This window comes from Trichosurus vulpecula, chromosome 7 (assembly GCF_011100635.1).
Source record: "Trichosurus vulpecula isolate mTriVul1 chromosome 7, mTriVul1.pri, whole genome shotgun sequence".
NCBI classification, from domain to species: Eukaryota; Metazoa; Chordata; class Mammalia; order Diprotodontia; family Phalangeridae; genus Trichosurus; species Trichosurus vulpecula.
This window is the reverse complement of record NC_050579.1, coordinates 23,483,306-23,505,944: the sequence shown is the minus strand read 5'-3', so window position 1 is coordinate 23,505,944 and position 22,639 is coordinate 23,483,306. Positions and strand designations below refer to the sequence as shown.

Sequence of the window (22,639 nt, the reverse complement as noted above, 5' to 3'; positions counted from 1 at the left end):
TATATGTTGCTAGCATCCTGTGTGTGTGTAGCTCCTCCCCAATCACCATAGGCTACTTTCTTTAGAGTGACCACCATAGAGCCCAATGGGGAGATCCTTTCAGGGCTCAATTTATCAGCACAATGTCACCCATAGACAGAAGCATCTGGAAGACCTCACCATCTATAAAAATCCTTCCATCTGGACTCGGTGTAGAATATCTCTTCATTACACTGGCAAATCCCTTCAATGAGCATAGATTTCTCCTCCTCTTACACCTTGCTGGTCTTTGGTCTCCTTGGATGCTTCATCATTGTATGGAGCCAAACCTAGGTTCTCTAAGGTAATGCCACCTGGTTAAAGCTTGGCAGGCACTATCAAGTTGCATGATCTCTGAGCAGGGAAGGATTCCTAATTCCCTGGGCCCAGCGGAAAACTCTATGTCTTTCCATTTGAGGATGAGCCTGACAGATCCAAAGAGGCCAATCACCAGGTTGGCTGTATTGCCAAAATTCACATTCTACTAAGCCATGCAAAGGTGGCAATCAGCCTCAGTGGAGGGGACACCTAGGCTAACAAAATCATGGATCCTTGGAATATTGAAATGGTGAAGCCAATGCCCAAAAGATGATTAAGCAAAGTCATTGCTGGGGTGGCATCTCTTATGGCATTTTGTGTAATCATGACACATGTAGAAAGACACCTTGGCATCTGGCCTTGAGGCTAAGAGTTCAAGTTGTGACATGACCACATCCTGGTTGTGTGATCCTGGGCAAGTCACTTAACTCTCAGTGATCCAGGCAACTCTCTAAGAGAAGAGAGTTTCCTCTGTCAAGAGTCCTCCATTGTACCTAAATTAATTTATTTATTCAGTGCCATACCAATCAAACTACCAAAAAATTATTTTACAAAGCTGGATAAAATAATAACAAAATTCATCTGGAAGAACAAGAGATCTAGAATATCTAGGGAATGAATGAAAAGAAATGCTAGGGAAGGCGGCCTAGCCATATCAGATATTAAACTGTACTATAAGTCAGCAGTCATCAAAACTACCTGGTGCTGGCTAAGAAACAGAGGTGTGGATCAGTGGAATAGGATAGGAACACACAATGGAGAAGTCAACAACTATAGCAATCTACTCTTTGATAAACCTAAAGAGGCCAGCTTCTGGGCTAAGAATTCACTATTTCACAAAAACTGCTGGGAAAATTGGAAAATGGTAGGGCAGAAACTGGGCATAGACCAATATCTTATACCATATACCAAAATAAAGTCAAAATAGGTTCATGATTTAGGAATAAAAGCTGATACTATAAGCAATTTGGGAGAGCAATGAACAGTTTACCTATCAGATTTATGGGAAAGCAAAGAATGCATGATACAACAAGAGATAGAGAGCATGACAAAATGCAAAATGGATAATTTTGATTATGTTAAATTGAAATGTTTTGTATAAAAAAAGCCAATGAAACAAAGATTAGGAGGGAAGCAGAAAATTGGAAGAAAATCTTTACAATTAGTCTCTCTGATAAAGGCCTCATCTCTAAAGTATACAGGGAACTGAGCCAAATTTATAGGAATCGAAGTCATTCCCCAATTGAGAAATGGTCAAAGGATATGAACAGGCAGTTTTCAGAGGAAGAAATTAAAGATATCTATAGGCATATGAAAAAATGCTCTAAATCACTACTGATTAGAGAAATGGAAATCAAAACAACTCTTAGGTACCACATCTCTCCTGTTAGATTGGCTAACACGACAAAACAGGAAAATGATAAATGCTAGAGAGGATGTGGGAAAATTGGAACACTGTTACATTGCTGGTGGAGTTGTGAACTGATCCAGCCATTCTGGAGAGCAGTTTGGAACTATGACCAAAGGGCTATAAAAACGTTCATACCCTTTGACCGAGGAATACCACTTCTAGGGTTGTATCCCAAAGAGATCACAGAAGTGGGAAAAGGACCCATGTGTACAAAAATATTTATAGCGGCTATTTTTGTAGTAGCAAAGAATTGGAAATCAAGGGGATGCCCATCAATTGGGGAATGGCTGAACAAGTTGTGGTATATGAAGGTAATAGAATACTATTGTGGGATAAGAAATGGGGTTGATACAGACTTCATAATAACCTGGAAAAACCTACACAACATAATGCTGACTGAGTGGAGCAGAGCTAGGAGAACATTATACACAACCACAGATATATGGATTCTGTGATGACTAACCCTGATAGGCTTGGCTCTTCTCAGCAACACAAGGTACAAGGACAACTCCAAAGGACTCACGATGAAGAAAGCTATCTACATCCAGAGAAAGAACTATGGTATCTGAATGCAGATTGAGGCACACTATTTGCTCTCTTTTTTTTCCTTTGTTTTTTTTTTCTTTTTCTCTTTTGTTTTTGGGGTTTTGTTTTGTTTTGTTTCTTCTTTCTCATGATTCATTCCATTGGTCATAATTCTTCTTTACAACCTGACTATTGTGTAAATAAGTTCAATGAGAAGTTATGTGTAGAAGATATATCGAATTCCATGCTGTCTTGGGGAGGGAGTGGGGAGGTGGGGAAGAAAATCTGGAAATCAAAATCATGTGGAACTGAACGTTATAAACCAGAAATAAAAAAAAAAATCTTAATTAAAAAAAAAAAGAGTCCTCCATTGTAAAGACAAGTCTAGTCCGGATCCTTGACAAATACATGGAACACACCTGGCCAGAATCACTCCTTTAAGGCTGTATTTTACTCGACTGAGACAAATGCTTTTCCCCCCATCCTGCCTCAGCAGCCTTCTCATCCTTCACTCTGCTCTCAGCTCTGCTCCGTCTGCGTCTCAGAGACATCCTTCTCCACCAGCTCTCCTCCTCCTTCTCAGTTTCAAATATTCTTAGTGTATGGGATGAAAGACCCTCACCAATTAAAAGTTAATAAGGAGCCATCTCAGGATGGGAACAGAAATAAATTTTATTCAATTCTCAAGAATTGGGCATCTCCCGCTAGAACAAATCCAGCAAGGGCGGCGCTTTACAAGGCGCAAAGCACCCATAATTATACCTAACACAAGAGAATTCCCACCCACCTCTGACCCTTCTCACCATTGTCTGGGAGGTGGGCTTACAATCTGAGCATGAAAGCTAGACAAAGAACTGGGAAATTGAGGCACAGAAACTCCAATTCCCATTCCCTTAGTTAATGATTACAACTGAGGTGACATCTACAAATCTAAAGAAGGAGAATAGGATAAGGGGAGGGGGAGACCCTCTCCATTCTTCTACAGTACTTTCACAGTAAAGGAAAACAGGTCACAGTGACCCTATTCTTACTGAACAAATCTTTAAACCAGAACCAGAAGAAAGAACAAAAAGTTTCAGGGTAAACTTTCCCAGAGGCTGAGCCATCAGACTGTCACGGCCTCAGAATTTTTTTTTACTTTCCTATTTCTTGATTTTTTTAAACATTTCTTAGTATAGATATAGATATGTATTTATACATATCTTCCCTGGGAAGTCTTCACATTTTATTTACCTCACACACTAGTGTTCTCGTTTGTGGCACATACAGCAACACCAACAGAATATTGGTATTAAGGCATTCAAATATACAAATAAAACTTTAAGTCTCCCCCAAATCCTGAATTGCCATGTTTTACCCCTTGCTCTAAAAATATGAATTTTTAAAACAAAATAAAAGCCTAAAGTCTGTTTATTTGAGTGAGGCGGCTAGGGGGCGCCAGAGTGCACAGAGTGCTGTGCCTGCAGTTAGAAAGACCTGCGTTCAAATGCAACCTCAGAGCCGTATTAGCTGTATGACCTTGGGCAAGTCACTTAACCTCTGCCTCAGTTTCCTCAACTGTAAAATGGGGATCATGATAGCACATAACTTCTAGAGGAGTTGTGAGACTCAAATGGGATAATATCTGTAAAGCACTTAGCCCAGTAGGCACTTAATACATACTTATTCTGGTCCCTTTCCCCTCCCCAACTCAATACAAGGAGGATTTTTAGTTGCCTACTACATGGAAAGTCCTGGGGGGGGGGGGGGGGGCGGGAGGGAATACAAAGACAAAAACAATTCCTTTTATATGTGCATGGTTTTAGATTTTGTTGCTATCATCATCATCATTATTTACATAGCTGTAATCAAGCTATACATTGTTCGGATTCCACTTTGCTTACTCTGCTTTATTTTTCACGTATCTTTGCATTTTTCCTATTTGTCATTTCTAGTTACATAATATTTCATTACATTCTCATGCCAGCAGCTACTTTACTCCTTTCCCAATTGTTGGACACCTGATGTGTTTCCAATTTTGTTTCTCTTTTTTGGGTTTGTTTGCAATTAAAAATAATGCTATTAATGGAATACGGCTAAGCAAGTTGTGGAATATTAATGCAATGAACTATCACCGAGCTACAAGAAACAATGAATATGAAAAATACAGAAAGGTCTGCAAAGACTTGTATGAACTGATGCAGAGTGAAGTGAGCAGAACCAGGAGAACAAAACCCATGATGATTGCAATGATGTAAGCGAAATGATCCCCAAACTGAATGCATGCTAAGGAACGACAGTGAGCAAGCTTGGCCTGAAAAAGAGAGGAGAAAATGCTCCGGCTTCCTTTCTTTTCAGGGGAGGAACACTCTGACTTAATTCCTACTCCGATTAGTTTTTACTGAACTTGTTTTTTCCCCTCTTTCTTTTTTATTCTTTGTTTTAGGAATGGCTCTCTGGCTGGAGTCGGGCAGAGGAATATCATTGGAAATGAAGTGATGCCAAGCTGGGCGTACCCTTTGACCCAGGGAGACCTCCAAGAGGCCTATGCTCCAAAGGGATCAAAGGAAGAGGGAAAAGATCTACATTTACAAAAATATTTCTAGCCAATCATTTTGTAGGGACAAAGAACCAGAAACAATCCAGTGTCCATCCACTGAGGAATGGCTGGACAATTTATTGTTGTATCATTTCAGTCATGTCCGACTCTTTACGACTCCATTTGGAGTTTTCTTGTCACTAGAGTGACAATCATGTCTTTCTCTAGCTCCTTTGACAGAATGCAAATGGGGTTAAGTGACTTGCCCAGGGTCACACAGCTAGTAGGTGTCTGAGGCCAGATTAGAACTAAGGTCTTCTTGACTCCAGGCCTGGTGCTCTATCTACTGTGCCACCCAGGACCCCTTGGACAAATTATGGTATATGAATGTAATGGAATAACTGTGCTGCAAGCTAGGTGGTGCAGTGGATAGAGCACTGGGCTTGGAATCAGGAAGACTCATCTTCCTGAGTTCAAATAGGACCTCAGACACTTACTAGCTGTGCCACCCTGGGAAAGTCACTTCACCCTGTTTACCTCAGTTTCCTCATCTGTAAAAGGAGCTGGAGAAGGAAATGGCAAACCACTTTGGTATCTCTGCCAAGAAAACCCCACATGGAGGTGTGAAGAGTTGGATATGACTGAAACGACTGAACAACGAAAAAATGATGAAAAGTATAGTTTCAGAGAAACCTAGAAAAACATATGTGACCAGATGAAGAGTGAAGTGCACAGAATCAGGAGAACAATTTATTTAATATTAATAACAATGCTGAAAAGAAAAACACCTTTGAAAGATTTATACAGTCTGATGACCAACCATGATTCCAGAGGGCTGGTGATCAGAGACACCACCCACCTACTGACAGAGAGAGGATGGATTCTTGATAAAAAATGAAACACACATTTCTGAAAAAGGCCAAAAGGGGAATTTGTTTTACTTGATTGTGCACATTTGTTGTAAGGGGTTTGGTTTTTGTTTTTTTTTTAATTGGAAATGGGTGGGAGGGAAAGAAAACAAATGCTTACAAATTGAAAAATAAAATAATTTTAAAAGAAATAAAGTTTATGTAAAAAAGAAAAGATATCAACTAATTTTAAAAAAAAAAAGTAATGCTGCTAGGAACACATATATACTCACATGTACCCATACATATATATATATATATATATATATATATATATATATGTGTGTGTGTGTGTGTGTGTGTATATATATGTGTGTGTGTATATATATGTGTGTGTGTGTGTGTGTATATACACACACACACACACACACACACACACACATACACACACATACATACAGATAGGCCTTTTTTTCTCTGCCTTAGGCCTAACAGAGAGATCACTAGGTCACAAGTATCAACAGTTTTATGGTGCTCATTGTATGTCACTCAGCTGCTTTTCAAAGCAATTGCACCATTTCATAGTCCTAGCTGTATAATAGCCAGCCCGTTTCTCCACAGCCCCACCAGCATTGTTTTTTTTTTTTTATCATTTTATTACCACCTTTGCCGATTTCACGGGCTTTATTTGATGTCTCAGATTGCCAGAGTTCAATTTCATCTTCTAAAGTGCCACTCCCACTTGTGTGCATATTGTATATGGTATTGAGGCTATGGAGTCCAAAAGTGGTTTTTTCCATCATTGGTCATTTCATCAATAAGCATGTATTAAACACCTACTGTGTGCCGGGTACTGTGCTAGATGTTGGGGATTCAGAGACAAAAATTAAATAATCCTTAGCCTCATGGAGCTTACATTCTATTGGAAGAGACAACATATGTGTGTGTGTATGTGTGTGTACATATATATGTGTGTTTGTATATATGTATATATGTGTATGTATGTATATATGTGTGTATGTATGCGTGTATATGTGTATATGTATATATGTGTGTGTATATATATGTGCGTGTGTATATATATGTGTGTGTGTATATATGTGTGTGTATATATATATATACATATATATAAGTTTAGGAAATACATAAAAGGTACTTTGGGACAGAGGCAATGGCAACTGGGGGGACTAGGAAATGCTTGATGATGAGCCTCAGGCACCATAAGAACACAGGATAGTATGTTCCATTTTACCTCTACTCATCCTACTGCTTTCAGTTTCATCTATAAATGCTCTAAAGATGACCTTGCTTCACTGAGTCTCCTAACCAGGTTTCTTCAGGCTGGTTTTCCTCTCCCATACTGTAACCTCTTTTATAAGATGACACTGCTCATAATTCTCAATAATTGAAACCTATAATATTATAATAGGGAAGATGTGTACTGAAAAATCCTATGCTATAAAGGGGAGTTACCTAAGAGCAAAAGATATTGCCAGGAAAGGTATGATGACAAGTTGGAGAGAGGAAAGATTTTGGGGGGGGATGTCTGGCACATAGTAGGTGCTTAATAAATACTTACTGATTGATTTTAGCTGGAAGAATTATAGAAGGCTGCATGGAATTACCTGAGATCAATGCAGACACAAAGGAGTGACTTCAAGGGACAGAAAAGGAAGGCAGTCCATTCTACACATGGAAAAGTAGAGAATGGAAAAATTATAGAACATTAGATCTAGTGCTGGGGCATGTAGGTGATGCAGTAGATAGAGCGCTTGGCCTGGAATCAGAAAGAGTCATCTTCCTGTGTTTAAATCCAGCCTCAGACACTTATTACCTGTGTGACCCTGGGCAAGTCACTTCACCCTGCTTGCCTCAGTTTCCTCATCTGTCAAATGAATTGGAGAAGGAAATGGCAAACCACTCCAGTCTCTTGGCCAAGAAAACCCCAAATGGGGCACGAAGAGTCGGACACAACCAAAACCACTGAACAACAAAAAGATTGAGTGCTAAAAGATACTTTAGAAGCAAGCTAGTCCAATTCCCCATTTTACAGGTGAAGAAACTGAGACCCAGAGAAATTAGCTGGGTTGTCCAGTCACGCAGAGAGCAAACTGTCTCTACAGATGGGCTAAATCAGGTTCAGAGCAACTGGCAGGCCTCAAACCCATTGTGAGTTGGGGAGCGTCTGCCCCAAACTCGTGAAGACTTCCGCCAGCATGATGGGTGGATGAGCACAATTTGTTCTAAGGTCATGAAGGCCACTGAAGCAGCACTGTGGAGCCCTCGGATCTCGATCAGACATCAAAGACGCCCAGGTCCTCCACTGCCTCCCAGGCCATCACCATCTTTCTGACTTTTGTCCTGCCACTGGACCTCACTCACCGGACCAGATATTCATCAGGACGATGACTGGATCCAGATGTCTCTGGAGGAGAAAGTGAGGCTGGTGACCATGCACAGCCCTCCCTCACTCAAATTAAAGTCAACTGCAAGTCATGTCATCATCTCCCTGATGTCATGGTCCTCTTCGAGAATGAAGGACAAACATAACACAACAGCAACAACTGACTAGAGGGGAGAGTGAGGCTGATGACTTTGCACAACTCTGACTCACTTAAATCCAGTTCATGCACAAGTCAAGACATTGCCCCAATGTCACTGGTCCTCTTCAAAAACAGAAGGACAAAAAACACCAGCAGCTAGCAAGGGGATTTTTCTAAAGCGTAGAGCTGACTAGGTTACTTCTCTCCTCAATGACCTTGACTGGCTCCCTATTAACCCGAGAATCATGAATAAACTCCTCTGTTTGGCCTTTAAAGCTCTTCATAGCCTGCCTCCTTTTCCAGTCTTATACTTTATCCTCCTCCACACACTTGAGGGTCCATTAATACTGGCTTATTCCTAGTTCCTCCTGCCCAATGTTTCATTTCCAGTCTAGTGTCTACACTGGCTGTCCTCCAGGACTGGAAAGCCCTCCCTCGTGGCCACTTCCATCTCTTGGTTTCTCTAACTGCTTTCAAGTTTTGCCCCCAATCCAACATTCCCCTGTCTTCCCATCGGCAACTGTCTTCCTCACGGAGATCACCTCCCATCTGCTTCCTATGGACCTTCTGTGTACCCAGCTATTTACCTGCTCCCCTTCAAATGTGAACTCCCAGTCAAGAGGGGATGTTTTAACCTTTTTTTTTTAATCCCCATCCCTTAGCCCAAGGCCAGCTTCTTGCCTGCTTTGTCGATCAATGTCCAGAAGCCTATCCCAGCGCTCCATAATGGCCCTTCCTACACTCATCAGCTCCAGTGATCACAACCAGGCAACACTCTCCTAGGGCTGTCTCATACTCAGTTTCCTCATAAATCAATCAAACCGCAAGCATTTATTAAACACCTGCTATGGGCCAAGCACTGTGCCACACCTGGAGATATAAGGACAGGAGCCCTTACCCTTTGGGGTTCACATGGTCCACGGAGACAGATGCAAAGATAAAGTACGTATAAGATACCAAGAAAAAATTTAAAGTAGTGGAGAAAGAAGGCCCCTGGCAGCGGCAGGGATGGCATCAGAACAGAGGCATGTGGGAGGCGGCCCCAGGGTTCAGTCTTAGAGAGAATTTGGAGAGGGAGAGGGGAGGAAGGAGGGCATCCCAGGCTAGGTTAGCTGCAACATGGGGCTAATGCTTGTTTACACCTTACAGAAAGCAGTCTGCTATCACAAAGAGCAGTGGCTTTTAAGAGTTAGAAGACTTGAGGCAGATAGGTGGTGCTGCAGTGGATAGAGTACTGGCCCTGGAGCAAGGAGGACCTGAGTTCAAATCCTGCCTCAGACACTTACTAGCTGTAGGACCCTGGACAAGTCACTTAACCCTGATTGCCTCAAAAACAAAAGAATCAGAGGACTCGGATCCAAATCCTGCCTTTCTTCATCAGTTTACATCCTTGTAAAATTGTGAGGATTAAATTAAAGCATATATAAAAGAACGATTTACTATCAGCTTGGTCAGCCTTCTCATTTTACAGATGAAGAAACTGAGACTCAGGAAGAAGAGGGACTCATCTCGGGAGTTCCGGAGCTGAGAATAATTATGACAGTCTTCTAAACATCAGTCTAAGCTCTCAGACTTAATCCATGTCCTTATGGAGGGCTTCATCCTCCATAAACACGAGAGGATTTTGAGGCAAAAGCTGCAAGCCCAAAAACCAGTAAAAGGGAGAAGAAGAAAATTAGTATTTTTATTATTTTAGTATGGACTTTAGCTATCAGCTACATACAGTGTGAAAAATTGCTGTATGGTCTTTGGCAAGCACTAAGCTTACTCCCAGCTTTTCCCCTCGGATGGCCTTCTGTCTCAACTGTCATTTGTAATGATTGGGGGTCACTGGATGAGTCAGGAGGACCTGGGTTCAAATCCAGACTCGGACACATTCTAGCTGTTTGGCACTCTGAGAAAGTCACTTAAACTCTCTGGGGGTAATGATAGCCCCTACTTCCCAGGGTTATTGTGAACATCAAATGTGCTGAGATTTGTAAAGCGCTTTAAAAATCTTAGATTATTACATGAAAGCTAGCTGCTATCACTGTGATAGTTGTGATTATGATCTGGTCTCCAGATCACAACATCCAGGAAGAAAATGAGGAGGAGAAGGAGGTGAGGATGGAGAGGAAGGGAAGGGAAGGGAAGGAGGAGGAGGTGAGGAGGAGAAAGAGGTGAGGAGGAGAGGAGAGAGGAGGAGATAACGAGAGGGAAAGGAGAGGGAGAGGAGGAGGAGGAAGAGGAGGAGGAGGAGGAGGAGGTGGAGGAGAAGGAGGAGTTGGTAAGCAGCAGCACAGCAGCAGCCGCGGCAGTAGCTGCTGACATCAGCTCTGTCTCCTTGTTTTCGAGGACACTAGGCAGGCATGAGTCAATTGCACTCCTCCCCCTCCCCTCGCGCTCCTCTCCCCGCCCCTCCTCTCCCGACTCCGCCCCCGGCGTGTGGCCAGACTACAAGTCCCAGCAGGCCCGGGCCGGCAGGCGCAGGCGCAGCGAGGCCCGAGTTTGAGTGGCAAGTTGTTTGTTAGACTGTAACACCAGCTGCTTTCTGCACTCGGGAGCTGCGCGGCTCCTCTGCCCCTCAACTCCTCCTGCGGCGGCTCCGAGCCTCAGCTCGCTCTTTCTCTCCGCCGCCCGCGGCCGGGGCAGCCCGAGCAACTTTGGGGCGCTGCCTTCGCCTCTCCCCCCAAGCCCTGGGCTTCTCCCTCTCCGCGCCCCCCAGCCCCGGGAGCCGCGCCGAACCCCTCCCCTCCAATCAGCCCCGCAGACGGTGCCCCGTGGGGGGGGGGAGGGGGCGGGGGCCGGGGTGGGGGGCGCCGAAGGGAGTGAGACCCCCGTCCGCCCCTCGGATGAACTAACTCCCAATGAGAAAGAGGAAAAGATGGAGCTTCACATCTTAGAACACCGGCTGAAAGTGGCCAGCATAGCCAAGGAGAGCGTGCCTCTGTTTACCTACGGGCTCATCAAACTTGCCTTCCTGTCCTCCAAGACCAGGTGAGTGTGCCCGGGGGGCCCACGTACCCGCGCCCCGGCGCCCGATCGCGGGGAGACAAAGAGGCTGCAACCGAGCCGGCTTCCCTGGGCTAATTCCCTTGCAGGAGCGGGGAGGGGGGAGGAGGGAGGAGGGAGGAGGGGAGGGGGTGGGGGGAGCGGAGAGGGCTAGGAAAACAACTTCGTGCCTGTGGATCCCCCCCCTCCTCCTGTCCCCCCTCCTTCTCCCGGCTTGGCTCTGCCCCCTGCATTCTCTGAGCCTTCCTGGGGGGGCCGGGGGTGTCTGACAAAGCCGACTGGGCTGCCCCTTGGCTGGGTCTTTCCACTCTCTGTCTGTCTCACCACCCCCCTCCCCTCCTCTCTTCTCTTCTCCTCTCCTCCCCACCTCCCTCTCTCCCTTCCCCCCCCCCCCTTGGAAATCTGGAGAGTCGGGGAGGAGGGAAGAGGAGGAGGAGGAAGAGGAGGGAGGAGGAGGAGGAGGCTGCAGTCGCGAATGAATGAATGAATGAATGAAAAACAGGTGTGGGGAATGTAGAGGAAAAAACAGTGAAAGTAAAAAAAAAGGGAGAGAGAGAGACCGAGGGAGAAAGAAAAGAATGGGTTCGTTCCAGGGACAACAAAGAGCTGGGGGCCTGGGGGAGTGGGGGGAGAGCCGCGGAGGGAGGGACTGTACCCAGAACAGTTATGGGGTGGGGGGGAAGGAAATCATAAAATCCTGAATGTGTGTTTATGTCAAGGTGTCTGATAGAAATTCAGAAGAGACTGGGGCCAGGGGTTGGAGAAAGGCTCCGGTTCTCCCTGAAACCTTCTGCTTTGGAGGGGTGGGGGGTGAGGGTATCTTTAAAAAATCTCATTATTAATAATTATTATGGTGCCCGGGAGAACAGTTTCCAAATCCGTGCAAAAGGTGGCAGTTATATTCACTATGTTTGAGATGTTTTTTTTTGGGGGGGGGGAGCAATGCTGGAAAGATATCCTCCCCACCTCCAAAAAAAAAAAAGGAATCCTCTCCAAGGCCTTTAGAACTTCAGTGGCCAAAGGTGTCTCTGACTTGGCAAGCTGGGTGGGTGCCCTGGCTGGATCTATTTGTCAGGCCCTGGGGCTGTGTGGATGAAGGGCTGGGAGTGTGAGTGTGTGAGTGAGTGAGTGAGTGTGTGAGAGAGTGTGTGTGTGTGTGTGTGTGTGTGTGTGAGAGAGAGAGAGATTCCGGCTGGAACTTAAGTGTTTTGTTTTTCCCAATGCTTATGACTTCACTTTTCATCGGCTGCCCTTTTCAATCCTGGCATAAATGGGGGGAGGGGGCCCTGGAAGAGAAGCTCCTGGCTAATGGAAGTTGTTTATTGTTGCATTTTCCCTCCTTTCAAAAAGAACAACAGAAAAAAAGAAAGTTGCATGTCAAGGTTAAAATTAAAATAACCGGTTTCTTCTTGGCGGCTTAGAGATGGGGGGGGGGGGGGCGCCAGCGTTCGAAGGGTCATTGAATGGGACTGTCTTAACTACTGTGGTTGACTTCTTACTGGTTTGTCTGGAAATCTCCCTAGATCTGTGCCTCTGCTCCCCCAGACACACATGCACCCCGCATTGTTTGCCTAGGTCCTGTTTACTGAGTACCTTGTTGACTTTCTTAGTCTGGGCTTTTGAGGATGGAAATCTCCATATAAATTTGGCTTTTGCCTCCAATTTCAGAGTAACTGAGGCTAGCAGAGCCCAGCCCTAGTTTTTTTTTTCTTAAAAAGGTAATTATTAAACAAGTTCTCTGTTTAAAAAAACCCCAAACACCCCCTCCAAGAAAAACCCAGCTTCCCCCCAAACTCTGAAGATCTGGATATATCATCTGGTGGGGGGGGGGTCATGTCAATATAAAATACCTCCCTACCCCTCTTGGGCTCATTGGCTCCCAGTGATGGGTACAATGCTTAAGCCCCCTTGCTTTTCTCTCCCCTTCTGCTTCTTGCCCCACAGTCCCTGGATTCGCCAGTACCGTAGTCCTTTGGGGGGGGGGGGGGATGACTCAGGCTGCACTTGAGTTTTTTGCTGGAGGGGGTGGGATTCATGGGGGAGAAACTGGAAAAGCTGAAGGGTGCTCCCTGCCTCAGGGAGGTACGAACAGGCCTTGCAGGACAGTGTGGGTACTGGAATGACCCACCCCCCCCCATCCTCAGTAGAGAGAATTCTTCCAAACACCTTTCTGTGGTCCAAGTGACCACCACCACTCCCTCATGCTGCTTCTTAGTGCCCCCTCACCCCAGGATTCCTAAAAGGGGGGGAGGGGAGACTTGGTCATCTGGTGATGGGATGGGAAAGTCTTTGAACTTCAGTCCTTGATTTAGAGCTGGAAGGGACCTTTGAGGTCATCTTAACTAAGGGAAATGACTTGTCTGAAGTCCCATAACAGAGTTATGATTTGAACCCAGATCTTCTGACCCCAGATCCAGAATTTTCCTCCCTGCATCGTGCCGACCTAATTTCAGAGCCTGGTTCCACTATTTTGCTAAGCCACTTCATCTTTCCAGGCCCCCTATAACATCAGGAGGTTGAGCTATGACCTCTGAGTTTCTTTCCAACCTTAAAGCTATGATCTTCATTGACAAGGTAAAGAAACGAATAACACACCTTTTAGATTAAAAAAAAAAATAGAGGAGAGTCTTGGTCTTGAAAGAGAGAAATCGCCTACCCCGGAAGACTGTGGAGCAGAGGGAGTGTGAGCCCCCTGAGGGCAGGGGCAGTTCCAGAGTCTGCGGTCCTTCCTGGCTCCCTCATAGATGCTTGCTGTCTGACTGGTTCCTGTTCTAATTCCCGATAGACCCTGCAGGAGTTGCCTGTTGGCCCGCCGTCCTGGGGGTTGAGGCCTCCTTGTCTTCCATGGCTGTTCCTCCAGCCCACATTTGGGGCCTAGTGTGGGGCCTAGGTCGGCCCTCAAGATGTTGCATGAAGCCGGGCTGCCATGTTGGCTGTGCCATGCACAGTGGACCAGCTGTCATCATAATTCACGCTCGTGTCATGCTTTGAGGTTTACACAACGTCTCGGGGGTGGGTGAGCCCATTTCGTACATGAGAAAATTGGGGATCCGAGAGGTTTAAGTGATTTCTGGGTACGTACAGCTAGTCTGGTGGTGTAGGTGGCATTTGAACACAGGGCTTCTGACTCTTTCGTTCTGATGCTGTGACCACCAGGCTCACTTTGAATACGCAGTTCTAGGGCTAGAGGAACCCAGTTCTTCTCCAATTTAGACACCCACCACCCCACCCCCAAGGTAAAAAGGAGGAACGGGACCCAGACAGAGGAAGGGGGCAATCCACTTAGGATTCACAGTGACAGGCAGATTTAGATTGTCTTTGATTCCATCCAGGTCTGGATTCTCACCCACCACTGGTAGCAGTCTTTTTTTTCCCCCAGAGTGGATACAGTGAATAATAGGTTTCAGGGCCTCTGTCCTTGGTCCTTCTCCCCTTCCCAGATGCCTCTTGTACCCCTTCTGGCTTCTTTCGCCCTTGGCCCTGTCCTAGGTTCTTGCTGGGAGGCTTCCTTTCTGAGTCGAATGAATGCATGAGTGAATGAATTAAGCCCTTACTTCCTTTTGAGCTGGACACTATAAAACCTAAAAACCAGATCCTTGCCTTCCCTCAAGGAGTTTGTATCTGAATTGGAGACTCCCACCTGTAAAGGAGCCTGCCTGGAGTACACTGGGAGGGGTGGTTTGGTTTTGAAAGTTAGGTTGGGAGTGGCTCCCTGGGGGCACAGATTGACCCACCTTTTCCTATGGTATTGATTTGGTTTTTTTTTTTGGGGGAGGGGTGCCTAAGGCATTTAGCTGCATAATGGAGAGAGGGCTTCAGTGCTGCTTGGCTGGGGGCACAAGATTGGGGACCAGGAGCACAAGATTGGGGACCCAGGGCAGACTGGACGGATCCTCAAGTCTGCTGATCTCTGCCACCCATTCTCAGGGCTACTGGGGAGCCATCACATCATCCCCATTTGTCCCTCTCCTGAAGATGGGTCTCTCTGAGCTTGAAGCACTGTACCCACCTCTGCTCAGAAAGCCATCTGCCCCCTGCACTTGGCATTCAAGGCCTTCTACCAGCTGGACCCAGGTCACCTCACCAGACTTATCACCTACAGTTTCCTTCCCTACAGTCTCTGGGACAGTCAGACAAGGTTATACTGTCCCTTAGGTGCAGTTAAAAAACACCACCACAGCACCAAGAATATCGAAATTGGGTTTCCAGTGTTGACCCCACAGTGGATTCATTGAGTGACCTCTGGCCAGTAGCTTCACCATCTAGGGCCTCCTAGGCTTCCTCGTCCTATAAAATGAGAGTGTTGGACTCAGTGGCCCCTAGAGCCCCTCCAGCCCCAAAGAGGTCTGTGAATACCATAGGATTCCTGTGCCCTTCCCCCCTCCCCATAAAGTTGTATCATTTCTTTTGCTTTTTACACAAGGCATTTCCCCTTAGAACCATCCCTTTTTAAAAAAATGTTTTTTAATCAAAACCTACCAAAAATAACCCGCCAGGCTCCGCCCTCTGAGGCCTCCACCTCTCTTTCAGAGAGCTGGGTGGCTTTTATCACTTTCCTCCAGGCCCCAGGTTGGCCATTGCTTCTCCTGTGACTTCAGTCTCATGGCAGAGAACCACCCTGGAAAAGTCAGGTTCGAGTCCTGCCTCAGACACAGCCTGGCTGTGGCAACCTGGACGCAGGCACTGACCTTTCAGGGCTCTGGACAGAGTTATGCCTGGGCAAGTCACTATAGCTTCATTTCTATTCTTGGAGTCACCATAGATATTTTTCCTGGCTTTGTTTCCTTTGTCCCATATCAAAGCCCACCCGTCCTCTCCTTTTTGTATCTTCCCTTTGAACCGTGCCTGCCCATGATGGCAGAGCTGCCTCTTCCCTGAGGCCTCCTGGTATCAAGTCCGTGGCATCCATGCCCATGGGTACCTCTGCTGGTCCAGTGGCCTCATTTTTCAGATAGAGAAACTGAGGCCCAGATTGACAAAAAGGACCTGTACACATTCAGATGCTGCCCCTCCCCTAAAGCATCTCCCACCACCATGCCTTTGCTAGGTTTTGTTAACTTGCAGGACAGATCACCTTTGTAGGGATCCTGCCCCTTATTCTCTCTGTTCTGTTGTTCACCAGTTTCCCTGAAACCTGTCCCATGCCTAACTTCATCCACTTGGTTAACTCCATCCTTCAAGATCCAGCTTCACTGTCATCTAAGAGCCTTTGCTGCATTTGGTGTCAGAGGACCTGGGTTCAAATCCTGGTTCTTCCATTTAGTAACCTGTGTGACCTTGGGCAGGTGCTTCAGTTTCCCTATCTGTAAAACGAGGGAGTTGGTCTAGATGGTCTCTGTAGGTCCCTTCCAGTACAAGGTCTGTGCTCTTACAGTGCTTAGGAGAAATGATTTCACCTTTTGGTGCCTCAGTTTCCCTGTCTGTAAAATGAGGGTGTTGGAGTAGATGGTCTCTGGAGGTCCCTTCTGGCTCTAGATCTGAGGTGACCTTCCTGGAAGCCTCTGCTGACCCCTCCCCCATGGTTCACGGCATCTGGGTCTCTTGTCAACACCAGTCTGCCCTCATACTTCTGTCACTTATCTGGGTGCCTGCCTTCTCTCATGTGCCCTCAGGGCAAGGACTGACCTGTGTTTTCTTGACTTCAGCATCTCCCTCTGTGCCCCAGAAATGGCTTTTGTTAAAAGGAGCTGCTTTAATAAATGTTAAATACCTAAAAATGTTCAAACTCTGGTTGGTCTCCTGGCGACCCCTGGGAGAGAAGGCGGACAAGGGGGCAGAGGGTCCAACAGTGACTGAAAGATGCCGGGGCTGGATTTCTGGAGACCCAGTGGACACATTTCCCCTGCTCCCTCCCCACGGGGAGTTTGATGTTCCCTCTCGTTCTACCTTGGCTTATGGGAGGGTTATGTAGCGCAGGTGGGTGTGTGCTGAGAACTCTCAGAAGCAAGGGCTTCAGAGACAGACAGGGGAGATGGAGATTCTTCTGGGTTGGGAACAAAGACCGTTCCCTTTGTTGGATGGGGTCACCCTGTGCTCCTCTGCTCTTCTACCCTGGGAATATTCTCAAACCAATTGTCTTTGGTCTGGAACTCTTCTGAGCTCTGGGTTCAAATCTCTTCCCCCTTAGAACATAGTGACTTGGTCACCCTTTGTTTAATTCTTTGTATTCTCTCAGTCTAAGCCTAGTGCCTGACAAATAGTAGGTGCTTAATAAATGCTTGCTGATTGATTCCTAGCTGCCTCTAGAACCCTGGATGGATTCACCCAGATGTCCCTTCCACTGGTGTAACTCAACACCTGCAAACTAAATTCATCTTCTTCAGCCAACCCCTCACCTCACCCCCAAGTTCTTTTCCAGCCAATTAATCATAATCCTCTCTTCCCCATCATTCTGGAAAGCTGTAAGACCTGGATTCTTTGTGTGTGTGTGTGTGTGTGTGTGTGTGTGTGTGTGTGTGAGAATATGTTTAGAGATGTTGATAGGGAAAAGTGTATTTTGATAGAGACAATTGGTTTCGTGATCCTGTGCAATAAGCAAGGACCCACAGGCTTCACCAGATCCCCCAAGGGGCTGGTCCTAGAGAAGAGGTTGAAAGGAGTCCTCCTGCCTTGACTCATCCCTCTCACCACTTCCCACAGCCAATCAGGAGCCAAGACCTTTAGAGTCAACCTTTGGAACGTTCCCTTCATGGCTTCCTTCTCCCTACTGCTACCATCTTATTTCAAGTCCTCATGACTTCTCACTGGGGCAGCTATAAAAGCTTCCTACTTGTGGGGCTCCTTGAGGACAGGATGGGTCACAGTGCCCTTTCCCCCCAAAACAATGCTGCAGAGAGGATGCCCTCCCATTTGCTGATGGAATTGTAGTGAATTTGAGGGGGACCAGGCACCTTGAGTTGGGGGTGGGGTGGGGACTGCTGGCAGTTCAAGAGCCCCCTTTTTTTGGAAGGCAGCTCTTGAAGGAGGCCCAGGTATTGCCATCACTCAGTCAGTCAGCAAGGCTTCGGTGAGCCCAAACCACAAGCTGGGAGAGACCGGGGAAAGCCAGGCCGGGCTTGGCGCCTCCCTAGTCTTGGTTCCTGCTTATGATTTCCCAGGTTCTGTCCCTGGATGCCCTCCTCAGGGCTACCTCTGGGGCTCTTAGCTCGAGATAACCGAATGAACTTTCCCCAGCTCTGCTGACTGAGGCTCTAAGCATTCGTGGCTCCTCTGTAATTAGTCCTTTGTGGCCCAAGAGGTCCATCTAGGCCCCAGGCCTTGCCTGACCCCAGGGAATAGCTGTAGATCTGGGATGCTAAGTCTCAGTGTCCCTCTCTGTAAAATGAAGGGGTTGGAGCAGATGGATCACCAAGGTCCCTTCTAGCTCTGGGGGGCTACATTTTCCGCACTCTACCCCCCCCTCCACCCCCCCCCACCCCCGCTCAGTGACAGAGTCAGCCAGAATTTTGCAAGGTAACAGCAGGAAGGAGAGGCCATCCCAGGAGCGCTTGGTTTCCATGTTTCTTTGAACTTCAGGGTTTCGGGGCTCACCGGAGGGAAACTCCCAGGTTCCGGCAGGAATGAGCTTCCAGGCCCAACAGAATCCTGCCTGGAGGACCACTCCAACCTTTTATCTGGTCTTCCTTTGTTGTCTATGTGACTTGGGCCAGGTAACTTCAGGCCCTTTATCTATAAAATGGTGGGGGGGGGGGGTCCTAGATGGCCCCTGAGACCCCTGCTCCATCTGGACATGACCAGCTTGTGACCCCAGTAAGTCACTGAATCTTCTAGGCCCCTCATTTCCTTCTCTATGAAATGTGTGGATTTTAGGGGGAGGAGAGAATAGATGGAACTAGTTCCTTTTAGCCCTGGGGGTAGGGGTGTGTACACACACACACACACGTTCACTTTAGGGCTTTGCACTAGGTACATATTTATGTGTGTGTATATATGTGAATATATTTGTATATATTCATGCATACATGTGTATGGGGAAGGTGAAGGGAATAAGTATTTATTAAGTGTCTACTGTATGCCAGACACTGTTAACTGCTTTTTACAAATATTTTCTCATTTAATCCTCATTACAACCCTGCAAGGTAAGTTGAGGTTATTATTGTTGCTGGTTTTTTAAATGGGATTTTTCCCATTTTACAGATGAGGAAACTGAGGCAAGCAGTTTTAGTGATTTGCCCAGGGTCACACAGCTAGTATCTGCTGCCAGATTTGAACTCAGGTCTCTGACTCCAGGTCCGTTGATCTGTACACTGTGGCACTGTCTGCCTTGGAATTTGGGGTGTGTTTATATTTATCTGTGTAGGTATATACACACATAAACAGACACACACACACACACACACACACATATATATGTTATATATTAAATCTCCTTTGATTCCCGCCCTGTGAGGTAGATGTCATTGTCTATCTGTGTCTGAGGCTGCGTATATTTTTTACGTTGCTGTCTCTGACATTAGAACGGGGGGTTGGGGCCCCCCCAACGGGGATTCTTTTGTCCTTTGCACCTGGCACAGAGCCCAACATGTAATAAATGCTTTTTGTTAGTTGATCCCCATATAACAAATGAGGAAACTGAGACAGAGAGAGGTAAGGGCCTGTGCTCAAGTCTCACAGCCGGGCAGTGTTCGAGATGGGGTTTTCCTGACTCCTGAGCCTACCCCCCACCCCCAGCCTCCCTACTGGGCTGCCTCTCTAAATGATCTCTAAGGGCTTTAGAGGGGAAAGATCTTTCTATTTGGAGGGGGAGGGCTCTCAACCTTGCAGGCAGCCCCCAGGGACTGGATGTGGCTTGTCCATGAAGACCCAGGACCCCTTCTGCTTTCCTGGGCAGGAGAATTGGGCGTGGTTTGTGTGGTTCAGGAAGGCACCAGCCCTGACTCCCAAGGTGAGATACTACAAAAGTAATGAATTACCAACTCTGAAGGCCCAGCATACAGTGACCTGGGGATGGTGCATCCTGGCTACAGATGCCCTTCTTCTGTCCTCTGTTAATCAAGACTGGCCACATTATCCAGATTTGATAGGAGGATGCCGCAAGGTAGTGAGGTCCCCAGCGCTGGAAGTATTCCAGATTCTGTACAAGAGATTTCTGATCTAAAGAGGATACCAGACGTCTTCCATCTGGAGATTCCGTTCAACCAGCCCGTGAGACAAGACTTGAAAACGTGCACCCGTTCCCCAAAGACAGCTCCCAGTCCCTCTGGGGACAAGACCTGGAAACACGTGGAGACCCTAGAGAATGATCATTTGGAGAAGCTGGGCCATCCAGAGTGGACACGCACCACAAGCTCATACATTTTGGACTTGAAGGAGCCTTACAAGGACTTCAGTCCTCCCGTCCTACAGGGGAGGAGGCTGAGACCCGGAGCAGGCGCACACCACTGGTGGAAGCTGAGCTGGTTTTCTAAGGTTCTCTGACTCCGCATTCCACCCTGGACCTGTCCGTTGTACTGTGCTGAGGCTGTGGATATCCCCTAGGGGCCTTGGCCCTTAGACTTCATTTTAAAATTTAAATTGTTGACCTTTTTTGGTTTAAATTGATGATACACACCCATGTCTATCCCCCAGAAGCTAGCAGACCCTTGTAACAACTATTAAAAAGCTTTACTCCAAAAGCTCATGGAGTTTCACCCTGTGTTGTAACAAATATTTCATAGATACCTTTGGTTTGGGCTTGGTCACTTACTTTTTGAATATGATCTTCCCCTTTCTGCCTGTCACCACATCTAAAGACTTGTAAAAAGCAGTTCTGCTCAGATGACTACAAGTCTGGCCATCTATGTAATGTTCCATACCCATAGTCCCTCACCTCTGCAAAGAAGGGAGGAGGGAAGCTTTCATATCTCCTAAGAGCCACCTTGGTCCTCATAATGATGGAGTGTTTCTTTTCTTTGGTCCCAATCAAAAACGTTTCAAAATGGTTTCTCTTTGCCAGGATAATCTACTGATCTCTCTCCTGCTCCTCTCTCTCTCTCCTCCTTTGTTCTGAACAGATCCCTCCCTGCCCTGGCTTAGAGGTAGAAGGATAGAGAAGACTTGCAATACTCTGAATGTCTCTCTGTTTTGATTTATTTATTTATAGAAAATGTTTTATATATTTATATGTGTGTATATGTATACATACAGATGCATAGATACGTATGCACATACCATGCTTTTTACAAATATTATCTTAATATAATTTATTATATAATATATTTATATGTGTGTGTATATATAAGATACATAGATATACACTCTGCTTTTTACAACTATCTCTATAATTTGTTATATATAATATATTTATATGTTTATGTATATATACATATGCATAGATAACATATACAGATACATACACACCTATACTGCTTTTTACAAATCCCTCTATATAATTATATATAATAAATATATGTTTATGTACGTGTATTTATATATAATGAATATATGTTTATGTATGTATATATATAGATGCATAGATATATATAGATGCATAGGTACATACGCTGCTTTTTACAAATATCTATATATTATGTATGATATATTTTTATATATTTATGTATGTATGCATATACGTGTGTATGTATATGTACACACACACATTTTATAGACATGCATATACATACAAGTATTCCTATTGCCCTTTAATGCTTTGATTTCCCATCAGCCCCTCCCCGTCTCAGAGCTAAGCATCCCAGGGAACCCCAGATTGCTGAGCCACCAGACAAGGCGGCTTCTGATTAGCCCGGGTCTCTACTGTAGATGCCTAATAATAAGAATGCTCCTCTCTCCAGACCCTTCCTTGAATGAATTGTTTAGGGCATGGCAGAATTTTCCAGATAGGTATGGAATTGAGCCTTTACAGACCAAGATTTTTTTCTCTAAAATGTATCTTTCTGTATTTTAATCTCAAGATATATTTTCTTTTCTCTGCTTTGTCACAGTAAGAGCCACAGATCTGGAGCTGGAACAAGCCTTGAGCCATTTAATTTCCAAATCCCCTCTATGGTTTTTGTCCATTAGGCACAATTTATCCCTCCTTTTTTTGGTGGTGATGATTCAGATTCATTATGAGCATACAGTCACAGAACCTTAGAGCTTAAAGAGTCCTCAGAAGCCATCTGGTCCAATATCCCATTGTATAGATGGGCAGGCTGAGTCCCAGAGATGGGACATAACATGCCCAAGGTCACCGGTTTAGGACCCCACCCTGTTCTCCTGAATCCTTAATGCTCAGTGTTCTTTCCATTCCCCGTCCCCCAGTATCTCCATCAATTGGTGGACGGTGTAAGGACCCAGTGCCCTCTGAGTATCTCTTCTGCCTCTAGAAGCCCCTCATCCGTCCTGATGCTAGGCCTCCAAACAGCAAGGTCAACAGAACACTTTGTAACCTCTCCACCCACTTTACACTGTACAGAATGTCAGACTTTTTTGGTGTGAACTGTTTATTTTTTCCTTTTTAAAGAAATCTTGTTGTAAGAGAAGGGAGGGG

At 45.8% G+C, this 22,639-nt stretch overlaps 1 protein-coding gene across 1 annotated transcript in view; it reads left to right on the top strand.

Annotated features, from left to right (window-relative positions):
• The first annotated feature begins 11,001 nt into the window (after positions 1-11,001).
• Positions 11,002-22,639, top strand: part of CASTOR2 (cytosolic arginine sensor for mTORC1 subunit 2) — a 100,441-nt gene continuing 88,803 nt past the window's right edge. The window contains exon 1 of the mRNA XM_036767110.1: positions 11,002-11,157. Coding sequence (XP_036623005.1) covers positions 11,045-11,157 — 113 coding nt within the window. The 5' untranslated portion in view covers positions 11,002-11,044. The remainder of the gene's footprint in view (positions 11,158-22,639) is intronic.